Source organism: Suncus etruscus, chromosome 11, assembly GCF_024139225.1.
Source record: "Suncus etruscus isolate mSunEtr1 chromosome 11, mSunEtr1.pri.cur, whole genome shotgun sequence".
Taxonomy (NCBI): Eukaryota; Metazoa; Chordata; class Mammalia; order Eulipotyphla; family Soricidae; genus Suncus; species Suncus etruscus.
The window spans coordinates 49,256,944-49,283,363 of NC_064858.1; the positions used below are offsets into that span (position 1 = coordinate 49,256,944).

Consider the following 26,420-nt stretch of genomic DNA (forward strand, 5'->3'; position numbering starts at 1 on the left):
TTAGGTAACATGCTTAAGGTTCTGAAAAATAAACTAAAGCATCTTTAAGCACCTTTTTATATTATCTTTAGAAATAATTATCTCATTAAACTCTACCGGGCAACAGAAGTAACCTAACTTTAAGTTCTATACACTAAAAAATACAGACTCTTTCAATAATTCACACATTTAATTAATACAAACTAACCCCTTGCAAAATCAGTCTGACCTGTTTGACCTGTTCAGTATTACATAGAATTAAGGGGGAAGGAGAAAGAGGCTGATTGAGAAGACCAGGCCTGTGGGGAGGAGGGAGACTAAAGCTAAAAAATTCTGCCTGTGCAGAGTGGCCACAGATACTCTAACCAGACACCAGGGCAGACAGCCCAGGACAGGTGAGCATTTAGTTTGAATCCTGGCATCCCATATGGGTCCCCCGAGCCTGCCAGGAGCGATTTCTGAGCATGGAGCCAGGAGTGACCCCTGAGCACTGTCGGGTGTGATCCAAACACCAAATAAATAAATAAGAAATGAAAAATACAATAAATAAAACTTTAAAAAGGTGTATGTGTGGCAGGTTTTGTGTGGTTTTGTTGTTGTTGTTGTTTATTTTTTGCATAGACACAGCAAAATATGGAGAAAATATAAATGAAAAATTTGGTCTAAAAACAGGAGACCTTACCCATAAAGTATCCTGGCCTAAGACCAACTACAGGCTGAACCCCAAAGTCTTTCTCTGTGGTCCCAGTAAAAGCTCTTCACAATCACGGTTATTGCAATCAGATTTCTGCAGTTAGAGATCCTGGGTTTTGCACAAATCCTATGTTGAAGTAAGGGTGACATGGAGCATCTTCTGGTTTCATCTCACCAGTAGGTGGCAATGCAGAAAACCTTGCCCTGAAAGCAGGTTGTTGCTGTTACCAAGTCATCAGGGTGTCAATATGAACCCACTCTGGAACAAGTCTATGCCAGGGCAACAGTAGGACCTTCCCTAGTAGAAGTCTGATTCCTGGTGCTGGTGTAGAAAACCATGGTGGTTCCATTGATGGGACCCAAGGTTCAAAGGTGAATGGCCAATATCTGATCTTCTGAAGCCTAAGTCAAGTCACTACAAGTGATGAGCAACTTTATAATTGTATCTCATGGTGATTTAATTAAAGAATTCAATTTAAAAAATAAAAGACTTTCAACCTTAAATATAACCGTGAAATATTTGTACTTTGGCTACAATAAAAATAAATAAATAAAAAAAGACTTTCAGGGGTGGAAGAAACCCCAGACTCTTCACTGGGTCTAATATTTGTTTCTTTTCTTTTCTTTTTGGAGATGGCGGGGTAAGGTGACACAGTAGTGGGGTAAAGTGACACAGTGACACTGAGAGTTACTAGGTAAAAGGGCACTGCTGCCTGCAGTGCTTGGGAGAACATGTAGTGTTGGGGATTGAAACTGGAGCTCCAGCAGGCAAAGCATGCACTCAAGCCCTTTGAGCCATCTCCCCAGCCCTAGCCCCTACTTTAAAAAGGAACAACTTGAATATAAATACAAATAACTTCTCATTTCCATCATGTTCTGCTCATTATAGGAATCAAAGCTGAAGGAAGATTAATTTCTGAATTACAAAGACAGCTCAAGACAGGGCCCTGGCAGGATGACAGCTTAGAATGACTATGATAGTGAATCTAATGGGAGTTTCTATCACATTCTAATAGCTGTTGCATTTCCCTTGGTACCTAGGATGCTAGGAAGTTCAAATAATATGAAGTTAGACCCAAGAATCAGTCTTTTCCCCCTTTCCCCCAGTTCCACTATGATGAATTCTCACTCCTTACATGACAGAATTGTGGCGACAAATACCCAATTCACAAATGGGCACAGCCCCAGGGTACCCAGGGAAAGTCATGAGAGTCACTAAGGATTCTTTGGAAAAAAAAATTCTGGGTAAGCTGCTGATTAAGAGAGAAAAAGTGGGGTTCCCAGAGAGGAAATGTCTAAGGAGTCACCTGTGTTCTGCCTCAAATTCCTTCATTGGGACCTCTGGATCTGTGATGGATGGAATGGCTGGTGGCCAGCTGACTAGGGCAGATGGTATCCCTGTGTGTTTACTCTCAGCTGCTTGCAATGAGATCAGGAAGTGGCAGCTGACACGGTACAGGGTTGTTTTTAAGACAGACTGTTTCTAGCCCTGGAGTCAAGCAAGAGATCAACTATTTAGAAAAACCAACCCATCTGCAGTTCCTGGCAGAATTCGGATGGCCCGTTACCAAGGGACAGACACTCAGATCCACACGGGGCAGACTGACAGGTGTGCTCTGCTTGAGCCAGCTCCATTTGGGGGTTCCCATCACTGCTGCGCAGAATCCAGGTGCTGGCTACTTGGAACATGGCCATAGGTAAATTCACTCTTGTGACAACGTAAGAAAGACATCTGAGGTTTCCAACCTTCTTACATCTGCAGGCTGAAGGCTGAAGGCTGAGGGCATCCGGTTTTAGAGAGCATTAAAAGAAACACTTGTGAATAATTATTTCGCTAGCAGGGGTCTCAAACTCAAATTACCTGTGGGCCGCAGGAGGCAAAGTCGGGGTAATCCTTGAGTGCAAAGTCAGTAGTAAGCCTTGAACATTGGAGTGTGTGTGTGACCCAAACAACTAAAACAAAACAAAACGAAACAAGAGTCCTCTAGGGCAGGGCCACAAAATGTTGTACGGAGGGCCGTTTACAGCCCACTGGCCTTAGTTTGAGACCCCTGCCACCAACAAGATAATACCACACAGTGGCTCTTCCCATAGAAAAACCACAGTTTGACAAAAACTGAGCAAAGAACTGAAGGTGCCCCTTTCAGCCTCTAAATCTAGGAAAGATCATGATTTGCTGAAAAGACAAAATCAGGAGTTGAGAAGAATGGCCCGAGGTAGGAATTGGGCAAAACTGCTGAAATTTATTTATTTTAAAAAGAAGCTATATAGAGGTGGAGAGATAGCATAGGGGTAGGGCATTTGCTTTGCATGCAGCCAAGCCAGGATGGATGATGATGGTTCGATTCTCGGAGTCCCATATAGTTCCCCTCGCCTGCCAGGAGCGATTTCTGAGCACAAAGCCAGGAGTAACCCCTGAGTTCCAGCTGGTGTGACCCAAAAACTAAAAACAAAACCAAAAAAAAAAAAAAAAGAAGAATAAAAAGCTATAGAAATTAAAGATTTTAAGCATCAAAATTTTATGCATATCTTTTTATTCATTTATTTTGGTTTGGGGGGTCACACCCAGCAGCACTAAGGGGTTACTTCTGGCTCTACACTCAGGAATCACTCATGGCAGATTTGGGGGACCATATGAGATACTGAGGATTGAATTCGGGTCAGCTACATGCAAGGCAAACACTCTACTTGCTCTCATTCCAGTCCAATATATATGTATAGCTTATTTTTCCTTCCAATAACCTGAGGTTAGCCTATGTGCCTTATCTGAAGTCATGAGCAGAGAAAGATTCCAGTCCCCCAAACTCCCTCATTATTAGGCCTCTGCACCTATGACATTCCTACCTTGTGTCAAGAGCCTGCTGCCTAATTCCTTATTAGATAGGAATGAGTTTCCTAAAAGCTCTAAATTTAATTTACTAAAATAGCTGTGTTATTATTATATATGCAGAGTAAAACAAAACAAAACAAAACAAAAAACCAAATGGATGGTAGAGAGACCACGAGAGCAAATAATTAACATGTGGTTTTAGAAGTTCGTGGTGACATAGGACAATTAGCAGAGTTGTTTCAAATCTGACATTACTGAGAGAAACTAGCTTAAATCACAAGTTATCTTGCACCATAAAAAAAGGTAGGCTGCTTCTCTTTTACTACAAATGCTAAAGCTCAACATTGTGAAACATGGTATTTATAAAGAGACTCCCTCATCTAATTCCTGCTGGCATGTACCAAAAAACCCTCTGTACCTGGTTCTTGATTTTAAAAATAAATGTCACTAGTGCTTTGTTTTGCTATTTTCAATAACACTACTCAAAAATTGACTCTAAAGAAAAATATATCCAAGTCTTTACCCAAGACCAGGTGAAACGGTATTAGAAAAATTTATCTAATGATTCTAACATATTACTTTCTCTAAAATGTCTTCTAATTTTAATATATTTTATAATAAAATCACTGTATTATTCAGTACTTCTATAATCATTTTAAGCTCTCCTACTAAGATGCAGGCAAGAGGGACTTCTGAGATCAATAGTCATAGAAGTTTAAAAGCACCAAAATTGTGTTTTAGTGAGCAACTAAGCTTTCCAGAAACAAACTGTTTTTTAATTTGGGGAGAGGAAACTACCAAAAAATCTGAGGGGCCATAGCAATAGTACAGTGATAGGGCATTTGCCTTGCATACAACCAATCTGGGTTCCATCCCCAGCATCCCATATGGTCCCCTGACCCGAGTATGCCAGGAATAATTTCTGAGCACAGAGCCAGAAGTAGCCTGTGAGCACTGCCAGGTATGGCCAAAAACTTTAAGAAAAAAGGAAAGGAAGGAAGGAAGGAAGGAAGGAAAGAAGGAAGGAAGGAAGGAAGGAAGGAAGGAAGGAAGGAAGGAAGGAAGGAAGGAAGGAAGGAAGGAAGGAAGGAAGGAAGGAAGGAAGGAAGGAAGGAAGGAAGGAAGGAAGGAAGGAAGGAAGGAAAAGAAAGAAAGAAAGAAGAAAGAAAGAAAGAAAGAAAGAAAGAAAAAAGAAAGAAAGAAAGAAAGAAAGAAAGAAAGAAAGAAAGAAAAGAAAGAAAGAAAGAAAGAAAGAAAGAAAGAAAGAAAGAAAGAAAGAAAAATATTATGAAATAGATGAGGGTCCCACAGAACCCACTCATAACACTTAGACAAACAGTTCACTCAGACCCAACAAGAATTTCTGCTTTCCAAAGCCATGAGTCCTAAAATAAATTTTAGCCAAACTGCAGTATCAGCACTAGTTAGTGGTTACAAACAGAGATTCAGAGCCAGATCCGATAGGGTCAAATCCTACTCAGTCTCTGTCATGTGAAATATGTCCCTGAGGGTGGGGTGTGTGTGCAAGTCATTTATTTTATGTTTCAGTTTCATCTGTAAAGAATCTACTTCCCAGGGTGATTGTGAGGATTAAATAAATTCCTATTTGTAAAGCGCTTGGAACCAGGATCTCGGACAGAATAAATGCCCTGAGTGTGGTCGAGGATTTGTTAAACACAATATTCTCCCGATAAAGGGGAGCTTCAGAAAGTCCAGAGCTAAGAACAATGATGCCACTGTTGCAATGGGCTAAGCGCTTCCAGTATTAGCTGGGGACTGCTCCCCACCCCCAGATCCATGGAATCTGCTTGTGTTAACATAAGCAACTGGCAGTGCAGAAGCAAAGGAAAAGAGAAGTAAACTCACACCAGGAGGTCCTATAAAAGTCCACTTTCAGGTAGTCCAGAAGTTAGGGCACTGCCTTTGAAAGTGGCTAATGCCAGTTGGCTCCCTGACATAACTGGTTCCAGAGATAGAGTCAGGAGTAAGACTATTAAAGACTACTATTAACATTACTAAACTAATCTAAAAACCCTCAAAACAAACCCCCCACCAAAAATCATGTTTCAACATACCCAAAGTGTTGTTAAGAATTTTTTTTAAGAAAAAGCTGCCCACTCACACGCACATAAAGCATATATAGTATTTCAGTGACGTAAGCTGACCTTTAAAAAAGATGAAGTATATCTCAAATGATTAAAACCTCTGTACATAGTTCTTGATTTTTAAAAATAAATGTCATTAGTGCTTTGTTATTTTCAGTACACTACTCAAAAATTGAACCTAAAGGAAAATGTGTCCAAGCCTTTAACCAAGATCAGGTGAAAAAGTATTAGAAAAATTTACCTAATGATTCTAACTTATTACTTTCTCTAACATACCTTCTAATTTTAATAGATTTTATAATAAAATCACTGTAAGATATACAGTTACAAAGCTGCTCATGATTTTCAGCCATACAGTGTCCAACACCCTTTATCAGTGCACATTCCCACTACCAATGTCTCCAGTTGCCCTCCTGCCCCCCTTGCCTGCTTCTATGGCAGACATTTTCTTCTCTCTCTCTCTCTTCTCTCTCTCTCTCTCTCTCTCTCTCTCTCTTCTCTCTCTCTCTCTCTTCCTTTTTTATTTTTAGACATTATGGTTTTCAGTACTGAGGGGTATGATGCATATTACTTTCCCTTCTTTCAGCACCAAGTTCTTCTCCAGAGTGATCACTTCTAATTGCATTGTCATAGTGGTCCCTCCTCTACCCTAATTGCACTCCTCTGCTCTTTGTGATAAACTTCCTACCATAGACTGGTCTTCCTGGTTCTTGTCTCTAGTCTCTATTACCTGGGTATTCTTGCCATACTATCTTTATTTTTATTTTTATATCCCATAAATGAGTGCAATCATTCTATATCTATTCCTCTCATTCTGATTTATTCTGTTCAGCACAATATTTTCCATATTCATTCAGGTATAAGCAAAATATTTTATTTTTCCTAACAGCTCTGTAGTATTCCCCTATGTAGATGTAACACAGTTGTTTTTTTTTTTTAAATACACTCGTCTGTTTTTGGGCACTTGAATGGTTTCCAGTTCTACTATTGTGAATAGTGCTGTGATGAACAAAGGAGTGAGGAGACTTCTCTACATTGTGGATTTGGGCCCCTAGAGTATTTTCCCAGGGACCATATTGCTAGGTCATATGGGAGCTAAACTTTTAGATATTTGAGGAATGTTCATTATATTGTTTTCCACAACAAGACCAGTTGACATTCCCAACACTAAATTAATTCTTGAGAGTATTATGCTGTTATAATGTGGGAGTATTTTGGACTGAGCTGCTGTTATTTTCATGGCAGCATTCACTAATTTTACTCGGCTCCTTCCTTCCTTCCTTCCTTCCTTCCTTCCTTCCTTCCTTCCTTCCTTCCTTCCTTCCTTCTTCCTTCCTTCCTTCCTTCCTTCCTCCTCCCTCCCTCCCTCCCTCCCTCCCTCCCTCCCCCCTCCTCCCTCCCTCCCTCCCTCCCTTCCTTCCTTCCTTCCTTCCTTCCTTCTTCCTCAGTTACCAAATTCTGGTATTTCCTTGCCTGTTAATTTCTTTCTCTATGGAACCTTATTTACTATCCCCAGCTCTATATACCTGAAACAGACCTCACCTACTATCTTGTCTACACAAAAGGCAATCGTTTAATCAGATTTTTTGGTTTGTTTGTTTTTGGGTCACACCCGGCAGCACTCAGGGTTTACTCCTGGCTCTATGCTCAGAATTCGCTTTTGGCAGGCTCGTGGGCCCTTGGACCATATGGGATGCCATGATTCGAACCACCATCCTTCTGCATGCAAGGCAAATGATTTACCTCCATGCTATTTCTCCGGTCCCAGTTGAATCAGATTTTAATGTTGTTAACATTCTACTTTTTCAACCAAAGTCCCTGGATCACCACTACTCTAATCATCACTACTAATCTTTTAAACTTCCATTGACTCATTACCACACTGCTCAAGATGCAGGCTAATTCGATGCAGGCTAATTCTTCCATTATATAAGAACATCCTGCTGGTATGAAATCCTTGAGCAAGTTATTTTTCTTTTACTACTGTCAGGTACTTCTTCCTTCTACTACCACCAATCAGACCTCATCCCTGGAGGACACTGAATACATTTCTCTGTATTTTTCAAAACCGCAATATCTCAAAATGACATCATTCCACTTTGGGACTGTTTTCAAGACCCCATTTACCCAAATCCCCCCAATCTCTTCAAGATAACTTCCATGCAGACATTCCAAAGTACTCTCATCCTGACTTTCTCTCCATCAGGATCCACTTTAGCTCTTATTCGTGCTGTTGAGTGGGACCTCTAAAAGTATTTACTCATTTGGATTTCATGTAACACTCAACAGAGAAGTATCAGTATCCCTGAGTGGCAAATACTTATATGACCACTCTTACTATGCCACAAAGCAGCATGTTCCAAATTCTGAATGAGAGCCACACTTACAAACAGGTATACCTGTGTGTGTGTGTGTGTGTGTAGGCATACAGAGACAACTGAAACACAACTTTATGAAACTGTGTGCATCTTTGCTTTGTGCCATGCAACTCTGTTTTAAATCACAGCTTATTCTGAACTGCTAGAAAATAATTTTGTGAGTATATTGATCTCATCACATAAGAAAAGTCCTTCTCCCTTGATTTGAGGCAGAACAAGATGGTTCAAGTTATGTGGTTCTGTTTAAAGAAAAGAAGAGCAATAAAATGGGGTAAAAATCAAACAAGCCGAAAATGGGCGGAGTCCTTAGAGGCTCTCAACATCAGTTTGAGAGAAGAAAGGGAAAAAGGAAGAGAAACACAACAATACAAAAAGAAATATCAAACAAAAAATCCAATGAGGGGGCCGGGCGGTGGCGCTAAAGGTAAGGTGCCTGCCTCGCCTGCGCTAGCCTTGGATGGACCGCGGTTCGATCCCCCGGTGTCCCATATGGTCCCCAAGCCAGGAGCAACTTCTGAGCGCATAGCCAGGAGTAACCCCTGAGCGTTACCGGGTGTGGCCCAAAAACCAAAAAAAAAAAAAAAAAAAAAATCCAATGAGCACTTCAGCAATAAAGCACTTCAGCAATAAAGACAAGCACCACATAATAATCACAGTCCTGAAATAAAAACAAACAGTGCAAAAAATGAAAATGACAACAATAACAAAACCAAAAAAACAAAAATAAATAAATAAAAGTCCTTTCTTTTATCTGTTTATCAGAAACTAACTGCCCTCTTGTATTATCTTTAAAATATTAAATATGAGTTGGAGAGACAGTACTGAGATTAAGGCATTTACCTTGCATTTGGCTGACCTAGATTCGATCCCCAGCAAGTCATGTTTCCTTGGGCCCCATCAGGAATGATCTCTGAGCACAGAACCAGGAATAAGGCCTGAGGCACAGCTGGTGTGATGGTTCCCCCAAATATTAAATATGCACACACAGGGTAAATATGATGTTTTGATTGCTGATTTTATATGAGGAAGTGTATCACGAATGAGCTTCAAACCTATTTGCAAAAACAGTACATTATTTTCCAGACAAAGACATTCAATTTTTTCTCTATTTGCCTATTGTATTCAAGGAGGCTCCTACATAGTGAAATGGTATTGTGTTTTTCTCTGGCTGCCGGGTCAATAAAAGAATTAATTGTCCACTGCTATGAATCCACTGAGCTCTCCTATAAAATCTTCTCTATGACTCATTACCTCAGTATGAAGGTATAAGATTAAGAACTATATCTCCAATTAGCGTGATAAGAGCATAAGAATTTACCCCAAGTCTTCTCACCGTGAGAATAATCTTAATGGTTGTCTCTAAGACTTTAAAGTAACTATACTTGGAAATAGTAAAATTTCAAGACAATGGTTTGAAACTAAAAGTATCATAATAAACACGCATACTCATTAAAACTTCCCTTTCCGTCCCCTTTAAGAATGGGTTCTAATAAAAGAACAATTTCCATAAACAAAGTCAGCAAGACATCATTTAATGGACACTGAGAGGGAAGCGTATGGTTGAGTGAAATTTCCAGAGAGCTGAAATTCTCAGAGCCAACATTTTCTCTTCTTCAAGATGAGTTTCTCAATTTCAAAAATCCCAAAAAAATGCTCTCCGGTTGACAGTGATCATCCACAGGATCAAACTAAAACTGAAACAAACACTATGATGGCACAAAGAAACTTGGATTAGTCTGGTGGGAGAAACCTGAGGCCTAAGTTACCTCTCAGCCTTAAGTCCCTTACATTAATGGTGGAACTTGACTAGCTCTATTTCTTGTGGTTCCTTCCTGTCTATGGGCCTGTATTTTCAGGGCAAAGATAGGGAGGGAACAAGTTCTGGAGAAACTGCCAGAAGGTGGCATGTAGGAGCACCAAGATACACATAGACAGAAACTGGTGGTGTTCCATGCAGCATTCAGAGGTAAAAATGTATCCAACGGCACATTTAACATGCACACACCTGCCTACAAGTTATTTCTTAGCAATTAACATATAAGATATTTTAAAAAAGAAACCTTCAACCATAAAAGTGCAAGCAGTCTCAGAATTACTACTTTATCTTTACAGTAACTATAACATAACAGGTACTTGGCAGATAAATGTCATTAACATGCTGTTCAATTCCAGCAGGAAAGGAATTTAAATTCCATTAATACACCAATTTAAACTACATTTTGTCAGATCCTTAACACTTTTTAAAGTTTTGGAAACATTTCTAAGTGATTGTTTTTAGTGCCAGAAACAAAAAGAACAAAGGTATAAAACTCTGAGTGGAACTGTGCTAACAGAGCAGCACTCTACTATGTATCTAAATAATTTAGCTTTGGACACGAAAATATTTTCTCTTAGAACTCTGCTTATGGCTCCACAAAAAAATGATTTTTTCCCTAAATACCATCCTGATACAGATTGCCAATAGTCTTCCTGATTAATCTCATTCTATTTAGGAAGCCAATATTCTTCCAAGAGAATGAGCTTAACTAAAAGCACACAAAGTACAATTAGGGTTTACTCATTTAGCTAGACCAAATTGGTTTTATGATTGTTAATGGAACTTAGGAATTCAAGGGCCCAAGCAACGCCCTTGAATCGAGAATTTCCACTTCAGAATGGGTTTTCTGGGCTGCTTTCATGGGCCAGTCAGTAAGCTTTGAGCACTGGAGCCAGGAGGAAGACCCTGACCAACTCTACCCCAGGATAAAAAACTTTCAAGAAAATCAGCTGACTCTCAGAAACTGGGGAACGAAGAGGCCAAAATAAGGAATCAGAAGGTGTTAGAAAAGACTCAAATTTTGGTCTGGGAGCCCAGTTAGGGGCACAGAAGGTTTGCAGGGGAAAAGCAGAGTATTTGAAAATGACTATGTGTCGGGGGAGAGAGAATTTATAACGAGCTCAATAGGCTATTCTAGATCAGGGTATGATTAAGGATTGATGAGGGGGAGAAAGAAACAGAGGAACAAGGAAGGATAAAGTATAGGGAGGAAGATGAGACAGGAAGAATCCAGAGAGGCCTGAGGCAGCTCTCAGCCACACCAGACTTAGTACATATCATACAGGGAAGGTCAAGTGCCAGAGGTGTAAAGTAGGTGGGAATAATTTTTAGCCATAAAAATAAAATAAAACTTTGGGAAGTGAGGTAGAGAAATGAATAATCACCCCCTCTCACCTTTTTAATAAAAAAAATTAGATATGACTGCTCTGTCAGCAGGAGGTCCTGAAGTGGATCCTGAATGAGTCAGTCCCAGAGAGATTCATGTTTCTGGCATCTCCAGCTGGGGAGAACTGTTCCTAGATCTGTTTCTTTAAAATAAAATAAAAAAACGAAAGCACAACTATTTGCACTCCAGAGAGGAGCTTGCTTGCTTTGTGTGTATCTGATTTCTAGCACTGCATATGGCCCCTTATCCTAAAAGAGTATGGTTTGGCCTAACACCACCAACACTCATGCTCCTCAACCAAAAAAAAAAAAAAAAAAAAAGCTTTTAAATATATTGGACAAGCCAGAGAGATAAAAAGAGTGGGTAGGAAGCTCACCGTGCATGCTCCTGATTCATGTTCAATCTCTTGTATTCCCATGTGGTTCCCCAAGCCCCGCCATGACTAAACCCTAACCACAGCTGGGTGTGGCCCCCACCAAAAAAAAGGCATTTGAAGCTAAGGACAGATGACTTCTTCCTTTAAAATAATATTATCCGTGATGTGATGAGAAGTCAGAAATTTTACCTGTAAGTCTGTGATCAGTAATCAATTCTATCTCCACTTATCTCTCTTGATGATCTGAAATGCTAGACTAATCCCAAGGATCACAGCTCCAAGGTTCCCTCTCATTGGAACCTTATCAGGTTCTAAAGCACACACATCTGATACAATAAGGAAAAGACAGGAGTTAAAGATGACTTTCCCAAAGGGTCCTATATTCCTTCAGTATTTTTATTAATGGGTTGGAAAAAGGAAGTCTCTGCAGATACACTACAAATTCTTTCTGCCTTGTTTGGAGCCATAGCAACAAAAATATCTATTTTTTTAAATTAAAAAAGACAACTTTGATCGTAGGAAAAAAACATGCATAGCCTACTTCTTTGCACTATACATATAGCAGCTCTGAAATCTTGTCTGAAAACATGAAAATAACAAATATTATTAGCTAAAAAGTGCTGGGAGGGGCAAGAAGAGGGCGTGTGAAAGATAGACTGAGAAAGGGACATGTTAGATGCCTTTCTCCCTCTTTACCGGGAACAATGATAAACCACATGGGTCTGGACCTGGCTGAGAGGTGAAATACGATTCAGGAGAATCGTCAACTCTGAGTTTACTACAGAACTTCCTGTGTGTGGAATTCTGGTTCTACCTAAATGAAAGAATATCTTATTTGAGAGGTTTTCCTCCTACTTATATATGAATGAGAGGGTTCTCTTTTTGCTTAGGCTGGGGAAGCTGAATATCTTAATAACACTCCAAGGGCTGCTAGCTTCATAGTACTATTCCAGAGTGGTGCACTTGATTCATTTGACTCAATCCACCTACCCTACTTGGCATTTCAAAACGTTAAGGGACCATCTGTTCAAGATTCACCAACTGAGAACATTCTGAAACTTCAATCGGCCCAGGATATTACCCTGAAATAAATACACAATTTATTTAATTTCTCTACTTGATATTTCCTCCAATGTCATTTCTTTAGCTGCTGCCACTGAGTTTTCACTAATAAAGTCACTTTCAATAGATCGTTAAGTTTCACAATCTCTATGGCATAGAAAAACTTGGCTCTGTTACTTTTCATCTGAATATACATGCAGCCAAGCAAGAATCAATAAAGAGATACTTCATGGTATAGGATTGACTCAAATTAATCAGAGGTGGGGCTCTGCCAATTTTATCAGGGAGTATATACTTCAAGAGATCAAGGAAGCCAGACCTCACTTACTTTTCACTTCTTTAACATTTTATTTAAAAAAATTAATAAATTTTAAGCATCCCTAGCTGGATTCTGGCTATGATGATCTGCAATTGTTCTCAATTTCACAGTGAATAACTGATGTGTTTGGTCTTGACTCCTGCTAAGCCATTCCCTGTTTCTCATGACACCAACCTTGATTTCTTAAGACTCTCTCTAACATATACTTTTTTTTTCTAACATATACTTAACTCTTTTCTTTCTCTCCCCCAAACCTTATATTCTGCCTGGCCTAGTCTTTCAAATACAGCGAACTGGGTCCCTATAGTATCTATTCCATATACTGTGCCCTGGCAACCCCCTCACTAGACTGTTTGCAGGATGATGTCTAAAGTCAAGGTCCTCTGTGTCTCGACTTTCCAGATTTTTGCTCATATCTATCTGCTTTGACTAAAGGGTCTGATCCAGTTGAACCTGGTTGAGATCCAGCAATAGATTCACTCTATCTTCTCTTAAAGAGTTCTCCTCACCTCTGCTCATGCAGGAGCCCTAAGTCCATTCCTCCATCAACCATCTATATGTTTGCCAGCATGAGCCAGAGCCTGACATGTTGTGACTCTAGTTTTTCATCCTAACCATACATATTGTCTAATCTATCACATGAGTATCAAAGGAATCAAGGTCACAATTGTCGGTGGCAGTTGGAGCAGCAAACTATTTAGACTCCTGGATATGTCGTTTCTCCTTCAGACCTTCAGCTGTATCTTTTGGATTGCTTATCCTTTACTTTGTAAACCTATTCTCTTTCACCTGATTCTCAACCTGACCTTACCCTGGTCCCAAATCCTGTTCTTTCTCCCTCTACTGGCCTAAGGGTTTGTCATATGGCCCCAGGCTTCTCTCTTAAAAAGGCTTCAAGTATCTGGTCAGAGTTCTGTCTGTTTTGCCTCAGACAGATTGAAGACCCTGTCGACTCTGGCAGTTGGCACCTGAACAGGGAGGGACTCAAGAATAGAAATAGTTAGCTGCTCCAACTGCCTCTTCCAACTGCCACTGACAATAATCACTAACAAGGTCACAAATTAGTGTGGGATGTGAGTTTACTTATTTTTATTTTGTTTTGATTTGGTGTCATACTCATCAGTATGCAGGGCTTACTTGTGCTCTGCACTTAGGCATCACACCTGGTGGTGCTTGGTGGTGCTGGGTCAGCTCTATGTGGTGCCTTACACATTGTACTATCACTCTGGCTCCTGAGCTAGAGTTTAAACTCAAATCTGATCACAGAGACTATATTCTCTCTAAAAACATCATGCATCCTGAAATATCACACCCAACTCTCTACTAACCAAAAATTTGAAGGTCCTTCAGTTTTGCTGTACTTAATTTCATCTACATAAAGGCATTTAATCCCACCTCCAATTCAGTCACCAATATATGCTCAGAACTCTGATGAGGGAGGTAATTTTTCATCTCTGAAAATTCCTTAAGAAAAGAATACTTAGAAGAAAAATGTCTGCCACAGAGGCAGGAAAGGGAATGGGCACAAGGGAACAGAGGAGGGCAGGAGGGAGACTGAGGACATTTGTAGCAGGAAATGTGCACTGGTGAAGGGTGTTGGGATTATTATATAACTGAAACTCAACACATGAACAACTTAACTGTGTCTCATGGTGTTCAATTAAAGGAATTTAGTAATTAGGGACAGAGCAATAGCACAACAGTAGGGTGTTTGCTTTGCATGCAGCCGACCCCAGACAGATCTGAATTTGATTCCTGGCATCCCATATGGTCCCCAGAGCCTCTAGGAGCAATTTCTGAGCTCAGAGCCATGAGTAACTGCTGAGCGCTGCCCGATGTGCCCCCGCCAACTAAAATAAATAGTCTTATGAAAATGGTCATTTCTCACTGAGAACTATCATAACAATGTCAATGAGTGAGGGAAGTAGAAAAAGTCCATCTTGAATACAGGAGGAAGGGGGAGCAGGGGAGATGGAGGCATTGGGTGAAGGGAATGTTGCACTGGTGAACAGAGTGGTTTTTTGTTTTTTTTTATGAAACCAAACTATAATCATGTTTGTAATCATTGGTGGTTTAAATAAAGATATTTTTTTAAAAAAGAAAATGTCATATTCTGACATTTAAAAAAAAGAGAACTTAGGGGAAAACAGAACCCTAAATTTAAATGACTGATATAAAGAAACTCCCAACCTAGAGTCCGACCTACCCCGGCAAAATTCTCGTTCATATGGGATGGAGGACTAAAAACATTCTCAGACAAAAAAAGAGAATTTAGTTAAAAAAATTTTTATATGGGGCCGTGAGAGTGGCACTAGAGGGAAGGGTGTCTGCCTTGCAAGAGCGATCAAGGGAAAGATAGCGACCTCGGTTCAATCCCCCGGCGTCTCATATGGTCCCCCCAAGCCAGGGGCAATTTTCTGAGAGCTTAGCCAGGGGAGCATCAAACGGGTGTGGCCTGAAAAAACAATACAAAACAAAAAAATTTATGAAACTAAGATGACCTTGCTAAATCATAAAATGTATTATCTCATTAAAACAATATGTACTGGGGCTGGAGAGATAGCATGAGGTAAGGGCGTTTGCCTTTCATGCAAGATGTTCTCATACGGGTTCGAAAATCCCAGCGTCCCATATGGTCCCCCGTGGCCTGCCAGAAAGCAATTTCTGAGCATGGAGCCAGGAGTAACCCCCCTGAGCACTGCTGGGTGTGACCCAAAAACCACAAAAAAAAATAAAAAACATATATGTACCCAATTTACATTATTTTCTTAATATGACTTGCCACAATATAGCCTCTCCTTAAGGGACCAATCCTATTATAATACATCTACTGAGAACTCAGTTTCCTGGTGCTCACACTGTAGAAATGGCTTCTGTGGGCAGTGATGCTGCTAACATAGTCTCTTAGAAGCTAAGAGCACTGCCAGAGCCAAAAATCTCCCACAAGTGATGTAGAAGAAGTTTTCTAGTGCAACTAAGTGATAAATTATTTTTCTTCATGATTCTTGAATTTTATAGATTATATCGTGTCTTTGAAAACTGCTTTCAGGAGCCTAAAATCAGTGCCATATCACACACTCTTAATCGATGACTTTGGGAGTGCCTCAGAAGGCCATGGTAAGAGTGACTAGGCATGCTGAGGTCCTGGCTTTGATTCTTGACATCACATAGACTTCACAGTATCACCAGAATGGCTTATAAGAGCCCCTACTGCTACTGGATCCCATATGGCACTGCATTGAGGATCACTGAGAATAACCCACAGCCTCCTTGAACACTCCTTGGGAGACTTCCACATTTCTGGAAGGTTTGTGGATTTTTAACTATTCTTTTACTGGATTAGTATTATTTATTATTATTATTTTTTTTTTTTTTGGTTTTTGGGCCACACCCAGTAACGCTCAGGGGTTACTCCTGGCTATGTGCTCAGAAGTTGCTCCTGGCTTGGGGGACCATATGGGACACCAGGGGATCGAACCGCGGTCCCTCCAAGGTTAGCGCAGGCAAGGCAGGCACCTTACCTTTAGCGCCACCGCCCGGCCCCTTATTTATTATTTTTATATTGAGCAGTGCTGGGGGTGAAGCCTAGTGATTTCTGTGCTGCTTAATGCTCAGTGCATTGTGCAGGTCTAATGGGTTGGTGTGGGAGTCAACACCACCACATCTAGAGCACCTGGGGAAGAGGTGGTTGTGCAGTTCCATGGGCCAAACTCAGGACCTCCATATGCCTGGCGTGTGGTTCACCACTCACCTCCCTAGCCCCTTGTACGTACTTCTTTTAAACGAAGCAACAATAAAAACAAGTTAGAAGATACAGATGAAAATGTTTACATTTAGTGAATTCCTACTTGACATAGGTCAATTGCAGGGGAACTGTTGCTTAGGTAGGAACACACAGGAGTAAAGTAAGTGAAGACACTAAAGGGGTGGTGTCACAAATCACTGTGTCACAGACCTCTCAGGGGTGGGAAGGACCAAGTAACCAAGGAGATCAGAGGGCAACACCCAACATTATATCCTTAGGTTCTAGGTGCAGAGCATTTTTCAAGCTGCTTTTCAAATGAACAGCTTTTACATATATATATATATGTATATATGTATATACATGTATACATACATGTATATACATATATGTGTATATATGCATGTTTCTCAGTTATTAAATAAATAACATCTTTCAACCTATTGCTCTATCTCTATAATAAATTCTTCAGATATTTTTAAAATGCCAAATTGAGGGACCGGAGGAAGAAAGAACACAGTGGCTTAAAAACACCTGGCTTGCCTGCATCTGTTCATGTGTTCAAATCCCTGGTGTCACACATGTACAAAGCATGGTCCTGGTAGTTCTGAAAACACCAGGGAAGGGGAAAATGCCCATGACCTCCACCACAGCAAAGACACACAAACTCCACAGCCAGACAGTGCAACTCCTAGTGAGCTTATGTGTGAGCAGTGAGCACTACAGCGAAATCTTACCTTTTAGGGTTGCAGCATACTATTTCCCAGGCTCTAACAGACAGTACAGCAGACTGGGTGCTTGCCTGGCACATGATCAACCAGGGTTCAATCCCTGGCACCAGATATGGTCCTTTGAACCCTGCCAGGGGTGATACAACTACAAAAGTCCAGGTCATATTTGTTTTGTAGTAACATGACGATGCCATCACATGCAAAAGCACGTGCACACAAACACACACATATTCATAGGCACACAGACGCACCCATGAGATAGGAGCTCACAGAAGGACAGAGTTCAAGGGAAAGAAAACCCGCAGGAATTCTGAACTGTTATCCCAGGATGTCTGGGGTGCTGGCACACCCCACTTCCTCAACACTGCCGCAGAGTGGCTACCATACCTACTTTCCTCCTGACTGACAGGGACAGGGGCTGACACTGCCACCCCAGGTCTCTTTTATTAGAGCCAAAAACTCCCGGGGAAAGGAGGGAGCCAGAGGCACCCACTGGGCCAAAGAATAGTCACAGCAACAGTCTGACTCCACCTCAGGCTCATGGAAACTCAAGACCCAATCTATAGCAAGTGAGGCCTCAGGACGCTGACTCCATGTCCCAGCCAGTAGCCAACAAGCCCAGATATTGGTTCATCATCTTCAATCCCACACTAGATGGAGGTTCTTAAAGCACTACACAATCTAGATGCATTCAAGTAGCTGAAATAAATGCCTAGAAACCCTGCTGAAAAATTAGGGACACTATGGACAAAATTAGTGATAACCAGTAGATGCACAAAAGGAAGCTGTATTTCTCTCAAGCCCCTCCAGGGTTGCTCTGCAGCACCCATTTCCACAGAGAGATTCAGGGGTGGGAGGGAAGGAAACGAGGCAAAGGAGAGCTGTAAGGAGACTTACCGGATGCTGCATGACTGACTGATCAGGGTGTGGAGGGACAGAGGCAGCAGCCAGCTCACCGTCCCAACTCTGAGGCATTCGAGTTCTGTGATGCAGCCCAGCTGGAGAGCCTGGCAGCATCCACCTGCCTTTGGACTCACCCTACTCTTGGGAGATACAGCTCAGTATCTTGGCACACTGGGCTGGACTTGGAGCACACCCCACCCTGCACTGAATGGCTCTGCTGCACAGATACACTGTACTCCGACTGGATGGCACAAACAGGCTCTTTGTGTGGCTAGTAGAAAAGACACAGGCAAGCTGAGAGACGTCTCCCAGGGATGCAAACAGAGTCCCATAGTTCCCCTCAGCTCTGGGATTGCAAGGAAACCTCTAAGGAGGTTTGTCTGGTCTGCTGCCACCAAGGTACTAACAAGGATACAGGCTCCATTTGGCAAAAACTGGGCACACAGGACAGGGTCCATACACAGCAGGGAACCAACACCTGAGCACAGACAAAGAGATCCAAGAGGCAGAAGGCAGTGAGTGTGGGGACAGACACAGTGCTAGGGAGCACTCCTCAGGCAGCCAAAAGGGAGGACAAAGGCTGGTAGAGGGGGAGAAGAAACACTTTCATTACAACTGTGTTCAGAGAAACTTGACTCCTAATGGGTAGACAGTGGGGAGGCTTTGGAGCAGGGGTCCTCAAACTTTTTAAACAGGGGGCCAGTTCACTGTCCCTCAGACCATTGGAGGGTCTAACTATAGTAAAAACAAAACTTATGAACGAATTCTTATGAACACTGCATATATCTTATTTTGCAATGAAGAAACAAAACAGATACAAATACAATATGCGGCCCGTGGGCCATAGTTTGAGGACCACTGACAGTGTTTGGTGGGTTAACTAGTATTGATTTTACTCGATTGAGGGGGGGATGATGGAGGAGAAGAAAAGCAATGGGGTTTGGAAAAGAGAATTTTGTCAGCCTAATCAAAGGCACAGAAACAGAACTATACCCTGGGTAGTGATCTATACTATAATATTGAAGAAAAAATATTTCTGCTGAAGTTAATATTGCATGGCCTCTCTGGCTCAGTTCAAGGAAAGGTTGTAAATAAATGTTAAATAATGAATTGCAGTAAAAGCATCCTGCCTTAAACCAAATGTTAAATCAACAGCATACTCTAGACATAATATATATGTTGCTTTGCCAGATTTACTCTGCTCATTCGATCATAACTACGACACAATGAGAATTCTAAAACTGTATAAATTTTTAACAAAATCAGACTGACCATCAGAATTTATTCCATGCTACCAACCCTCTTTATTTTCCTTCTGATTTTTCTTCTAACTTGGGTCCCAACTTGTCCTACCTCACTATATGACTGCCTTCTACACTAAAAAATCTATTTGTCACTGGATATTTATTTCACCCAAGGTTCAGTTTCAGTATACCTCCTTCATATCTATGACTCAGTCATAAATACCTCACAAAAATCCCCACAAGTTTCTCTAAAGAATTAAAATCATGACATTGCTTCTAAGCTGTCAGGCTCATTTGACCGCTCTGGTGAGTGCAGAGAAAGGCTCGATTCAGAGCTGAGGATCTCCAGGCTTTGCTTTATTCCTGGCTCCCTGGAATCTGGCCATGCACGGAGAAAACATGACCATTCGAGGTTCCTTTGGCATTTAAATGTTAAATAAAAACAATCCTGTGCACTTCTCCCCACCATGGCTGGACCTCACTGGAGGCTCCTTCTATTCTCAGTTTTTCTGTGCTGTAGGTGGCTTCCTTTAAGACACCTCTCTAGCCATACCTTAGTCCAATCTCTAGGATTTTGACTGTCATTGCCAGCTAGATCCAAGCCAGTTCCTAATTTTTTCCCTGGCCTGGAATTCCCAGATCTGAGTAGATGCAACTAATTTATTTGTCTCTATCAGGTCACCGGTCATGCTAAGAGAAAGTGAAATGAAGGCAGAGAAGGAGATTCCACAACCGGCTGGCACCGAGCCCTGATCTGTATTCCCTATTCCTCAGACACTACAGAGATGTGCACAGTTTGGGAGAAACCAGTGAGACAAGATTTTGGCCATTTACACTTTATTTGAAGGGGGTCAGGGTGACAGCACAGGAGGTCAGGCACTTGCCTTGCATGCAACTATGACAGCTGTGATCTTCATTTCCTCCCTGGAGCTGTATAAGGTGCCCTGAGCACTGCCAGAGGTCAGCTCTGAACAGTCAGGACTAGCCTGGAGCACAACCAGGTGTTGTCCAACCTTTCCTCATAACTCAAATATAAACATCAGTTGAAATACACACAAACATGCACACTTATATGCACACACACATATGAGACCACCTCAGCATGACTCACAGTAGGTGTCTGAAATGTCACCACATGGCCTCCCCTAGAAAGTGCACCGCAATGCTGCTGAAGGCCCAGGAAATGGCTCGCAGTCATCTCAAGCGTGACTTTCTCACCCACAAGACAGGCTCCAGGTTTTTCATTTCTTTCTCCTGAAGTCAGTCCGGCCCTGTGCCAACTTCAGAGAGCTGCTTCGAAGAGCCTGAGCCTTTTGGAACTGCCTCTTCCTTGCTTGATTTCCCCCTTTCCTGATGACAGTTGTCCTTTCATTCCAACCTGAAGGCAACCTCAACTCTTAAGCAGCTCAGGACTCCAAGGAGCTGTTTCCAGCTGCCTCAGATTAACAGGGGACAGGAAACCCTTTGGAAAAAGATTTTGTGTGGTCAATGGGCATAACTTTAGGAAGAACCTTTTGACCCCATCAACCCTTACTTAGAGATGACACATTCCTTGATCAACAATTTTGCCTTCAGAAAGTTACCCATGTATATGATTACAGAAAACAAGATGTACAAAGATAATAGTCCAGTTTTATACAGCAAAACAATCAATGGGGAATCACCCTGGAAGGAACTTTAATTGTATCAATAGAAGACTGGTCAAAGAAGCAGTGGATGGAAGATTTGTGCAAAGAACATGTAATGACCCAGAAGAAACAATAGTGCTTTTCTTAGGAATAAGGATAAGCAGGAACAAGAAAAGAGCAGGGAAAGGTTTCACTTTTCACCTCTCCTTTAGTATTGGATTTTTTTTTTCAGCCTTTGACTTGTACATTTTATGTGGGGAGTGGGGTGCATCTATACCCAGCAGTGCTCAAGAGTACTCCCAAATACTGTGCTTGGTGTAGGGATTAGACCTGACCCCTGTCATGAAAGGCACATGCTTAGCTATCTCTAACCCTGACCAGTATTATTTGGTGGGGGAGCTACACCCTGCGATGCTCTGGAGTTACTTCTGGCTCTTCACTCAGGAATCATTCCTGGCAGACTCAGGGACCATTCGGGATGCTAAGGATTGAACCTATGTTGACAGTGTGCAAGGCAAATGTCCTACCTGCTATACTATGGCTCTAGCCCCAACCTTTATCTTTTTCAAGTTAAATAAAAAGGAAAAAGCAAGCCATTTTAATATAGGTTTCTGTCCATAAACTAGTAAACAATCCATTTAACAATGCCATTTAACCTTCGTTGAAGAGGTAATAGATTCTCTCACAACTTGTTTTTCATCTCCAGAGCTCTCACTCCATAGTACGCTTCTTGTATTAAACATGTGTTTACCCTTAAAATTATTTTTATCTGAAAACCTTGGGTAAGAGTGGAAGAATAAAAGAGCTTACAGGCTTTGTTCAAGCCCTAAAAAAAAAAAAAAAGGCAAAATTCTGCAAGAACATAATGAGAAAAACAACAATAAAGACTGGGACCAGGACCCTGACTGTGTAACTGACTTAAAAAAAATCGATGAATCTGGTTGTCCAAGCTCAAGTTTTTCAGAAGCTCCTCAGGTAAGTCCCACTTTGCTGGTACCGCCACAAAGCTGAGGGCCTCAAGTTAAACTAGTGGCTCACAACTGAATGTACTTTCACTATTATTCTTCAGTAACTATAGCTGCCACATGTGCTGCCTTAGCCAAGGGAAGCGTCATGCAGAGAACAAACAGGAGAGTCCAGAAATATGAACTCTGTCCCACTATTGCAGAATTTGGAGACAAGTAACGTTTCAAATGTTATGGGGTGGGGGATTCTTCCACCGCATCAGAACCTGGGGTTTGGCACTCATGGCTCCCTTTCCTCCTCCCATTCCACCCAACCACAGTTTTATAACTTTGTGGATCATCAGGTAAGTGAGATCATCTGAAACTCTGGGTCAGTGAATGAATCAGAATCTTGGAGAGGTTCTGGGGCTCTGATCAGCAGGTCAAATTCCACCTCATGAGATAAGGAAGCCAAGGTGTGGCAAGGGAAGAGTCTTCTCTGAGGGGGGCTGGAGTACTTTGAGCAGGGTGTCTGGTCTGGGTTTGATTACCAACATCCTGAGCACCACTTCCACTTTTTTTTTTGGGTGGGTGGTGGCACAACTGGCGGCGCTCAGGGGTTACTACTGGCTCTGTGCTCAGAAATGACTATTGGCATGAACTTGAAAGGAGTCTATAGTTAATCCCATGACAATATACTTCAAGGGTGGAGAAACCCTGTATCTCTTAGACAAAGGAAATTCCTTTTTGAATGACCCCAATATTTACTGTGCATCTGCAGGAGTGAAAAAAAAGCACAAAACAATTTTTTATTATTATTTACTTATCTATTTTTTTGTTGATTTCATTGTTGTGGTTTGGCTATTGAAGTGGATGTCTCCATTTATATATATTTATTTATTTTCTTCTTTTTTTATGTGCTCTGCCACAATTTTTTTTATCTCAATACCATGGCTTTTATATGGTGCTTACCCTTGTTTTTTTGTTTTGTTTTGTTTGTTTGTTTGTTGTTTTGAAATGCTCACTGGATATTTTATTTGACAGTTCTTTATGTACTGTTGTGGTGTTTCACCTTCTTTTTCTCCTTCGTCTCTCAAACCAAGGATGAAAGCCTCTAGAAGGACTCTGCCCATTTCCGGAGTATCTGATTCTTTTTTTCTTTTTTTTTTTCTCCAGGTTATTACTTTTCTCTTCTTCAAACAAAATCGCATAACTTGAACTATCTAGTCCCGCCTCCCAATTGGGGGGGAATAAGGGAGGTACCAAGACCAAATAGGTGTAAGACCACTAAGTAGTAAGCTAGGCACAGAGGGGACCACTTATTCTAGCAGCCCCAGGGTAAGGGAAGAGGATATGGGAAGAAGGATGGGAACGGAGGTGGAGGGAGGACAATTCGGTGATAGGAATTCCCGATTTTATGTTAATATGTACCTAAAATATTATTGTCAACGATATGTAAGCCACTATAATTAAAATAAAAATTATATATAAAAAAGAAATGACTATTGGCAGGCTCAGGGGACCATATGGGATGCCAGGGATTGAATCCAGGTCAGTCCTGGGTTGGCTGCATGCAGGGCAAACACCCTACTGCTGTGCTATCACTCTGGCCCCTACCAGGAGTGATTTCTAAGTGTAGAGCCAGGATTAAGCTCTGTGTAGCATCTGTGTAGCACCAGATGTGGCACAAAAAAGAAAAGAAAAGAAAAAAAAAAAAACAGCAACAACAAAGCAATCTTTTCAAGGAGGGCATGTTCATGGGAGCTCAGAGGCAGCCCTTGGGTGAGTGAACCATCAGATCTGCTCAGACCAGTGTTGCTCACCCCAGTCCACCAGCAGGCAGAGAGCTCCCACCGAGTTTCTGACTCATCACACTGAAGCAAGTGACTCACAGAGTGTAAACCCAGAGGATTGTCAGAACGTGCCCCTGGCTTGAAAGATAGTGAAGGCGGGTCCCCTGGGAATTCTTTCACCTTTCAACACTGGGAAAGAAAGGGTACATCAGGACATGGGGCCTGAACATCAGAAAGTCAACTTGGGCCCACCCATGGATGATTCAAAGTCCTTGAGTCTCACCATTTTTTGGTTTGATGTTAGAACCTTTTAGCAAGAGGTTATATCTGACAGGCAAGCAGATTGGTTTCAGCCACAGCTTGCACTGGAGGATTCTGGGATGGGATTCCCAGTGTGGTCGGTGAGGGGAATCTCAACTCAGCATGGAGCAACAAGGATGAGAAGTGAAACACTGCTTGGAAAGTATACAGCCAGCTTCAATCCAGGAGAGTTCAATCGAGTTATAATTGCCTCTAATTGGCCCTCCCACATGGTCCCACAATTTACATCTATAATCAGTTCCACAAAGAGCATGCTCAATTTCATTCCTACCTACCTTTGAAACTAGAATCTAGTTAGGTTTTCATCATTACCACTCTTGATTCTTTTTTTAAATATCTCAAGATATATTTTTTAAAGATGAATGAATAAAAATAACATGCAAACAGATCTTTGGGAAAGGGGAGGTGAAGTCCTAATCTCTATGACCTTAGGAACAGTCGTAGGTAAATTGTTTCGCATTTGTAGTGGAGACAAGTGTAGATGGGGGACTCCTTTTCCATTCCAGGCAAATTATCCAAAACATCTATTCATCTAGTCGGATATTTTTCACACTCTTACTTCTGTCTTGGCATGTTTGATTCTGCTCTAATGAAGTCACAACCCTTTGTTGCCATGGAACCCAATCAGACATGGAGCCTGTTACTATGACTTCTGCAAGTCTAAATAAAGAGACAGTGACCAAAGGTACAAGCCCTTTCAAAAACAAAAAGGGACCAATCCTTTAATAATCCTTCAAGTTTAAGCTTTTAGGCAGGCTAACAATGTAACTCTTCAGCCAAAGTAAGCTAATTTTTATAATTTAACTTGGTTTGGGGTCACACCAGTGGTACTCAAGAGTTTACTCCTGTCAGTGCTGGGGGATCATATAAAGGTGCTGGGGATCACATGGGATCTAGTTATGGGCAAAGTATTATTTCTCCAATTCCATTAGTCAATGTTTATAAATATTTATTATCTGGGATATTCTAAAAAGATGATGTTTTAAAAATATCATTTATTTCTGCATAAACCCCAAACTGATAACTCCCAGTTTGGGATGTCAGTTTGGGAGCAGAAAACTCTGGGGTTTTCTCAGAGTGGGGACTGCCAGACTCCCACCTCCCCTCTGTACTTCTGGAAGCCCTGGCCACCACAGTTGCATCCCACATCCCCCATCATGTCAGCTCTTTATCCCAGCTCCACAAATTCTGAAATTTCTGGAGCACGAGGCTTCTGGAACTATGTGACATTTCTAAATGTCTCAATACTGACATTCCAGGAGAAAACACACCAAATTAGATGTAAATGCAGCATAGAAGTCACCTAAGCTCTACAAACAAAACCAGTATCACAGAAGAAGGTTCAACTAGCAACTGTTGAGTAAACATTCAGACAAGGACTTAATGACTCATTGTGAGACAGAATAAATTTCATAAATTTTCTTTTACTGAATTGTTTTTGATAATTCCATTACCATTTATTTTTTATCAAGCAACATAAAATAAATTATTTCCTGCCTGACAGGGGGCAAGCTTGGAAGTGGGTAGGAAACTGGGACAATGGTGGAGGGTATGTCATACTGGTGGTGGGAGTGGTGTTGGAACATTGAAACACCTGTATTATAAACAACTTTGCTTAAAATAATTTTTAAAAATCAGGTTTTTGTTTAAGAAGAGGCCTCTCCAGAGGTGTTGGGGATCACCAGGGATACACCAGCAGTGCTAGGACTGAACCCAAAATCTTATACATGCCAGCCACGTGCTATAACCTCTGACCTATATCCCAGAAAACCCTTTTTTCTGTACTATCTGGGATCCAACCCAAAGTATCACATATGCAAGGCAAGTGAATTACATCCCTAACTCCAAAGATGATTTTATAACTAAAAACCTGGAAAAGAGTAATAAAAATGCTCTTGAAATTTCTTCTGCTTTCCCTTCAGGCAAGCTTCCCAAAATCTGAGTAGCTGTTTAGCAAATATGTGTCAATCAGCAGCTACCAAATTGCAATATTCATTTTCATGAATGCCTGTCTTTTGCCAAAAGCTCATTATTGCCCTGTAAAGATAAGTTCAACAGTACAATTGACCTGTGTTCAGGCCAATCGGAACTGGTCCAACCCCGAAGAGAAAAACATGAGACAAATAGACCAGCTGCTTAAGAAAAAAGAATTAACATTTGCTGAGAGCT

At 41.3% G+C, this 26,420-nt stretch overlaps 1 protein-coding gene across 2 annotated transcripts in view; it reads right to left on the bottom strand.

The window, feature by feature from the left end:
- Positions 1–26,420, bottom strand: part of TMCC3 (transmembrane and coiled-coil domain family 3) — a 74,224-nt gene that overhangs the window by 18,063 nt on the left and 29,741 nt on the right. Inside the window, exon 1 of one of the 2 annotated variants that reach the window (XM_049782830.1) lies at positions 18,316–18,389. The exons of the other annotated variant lie outside the window; for it this stretch is intronic. Within the exon in view, the coding sequence (XP_049638787.1) occupies positions 18,316–18,327 (12 nt within the window). The 5' untranslated portion in view covers positions 18,328–18,389. Of the gene's footprint in view, positions 1–18,315; positions 18,390–26,420 lie in introns of those variants that run through there. 2 annotated transcript variants of the gene reach the window in all.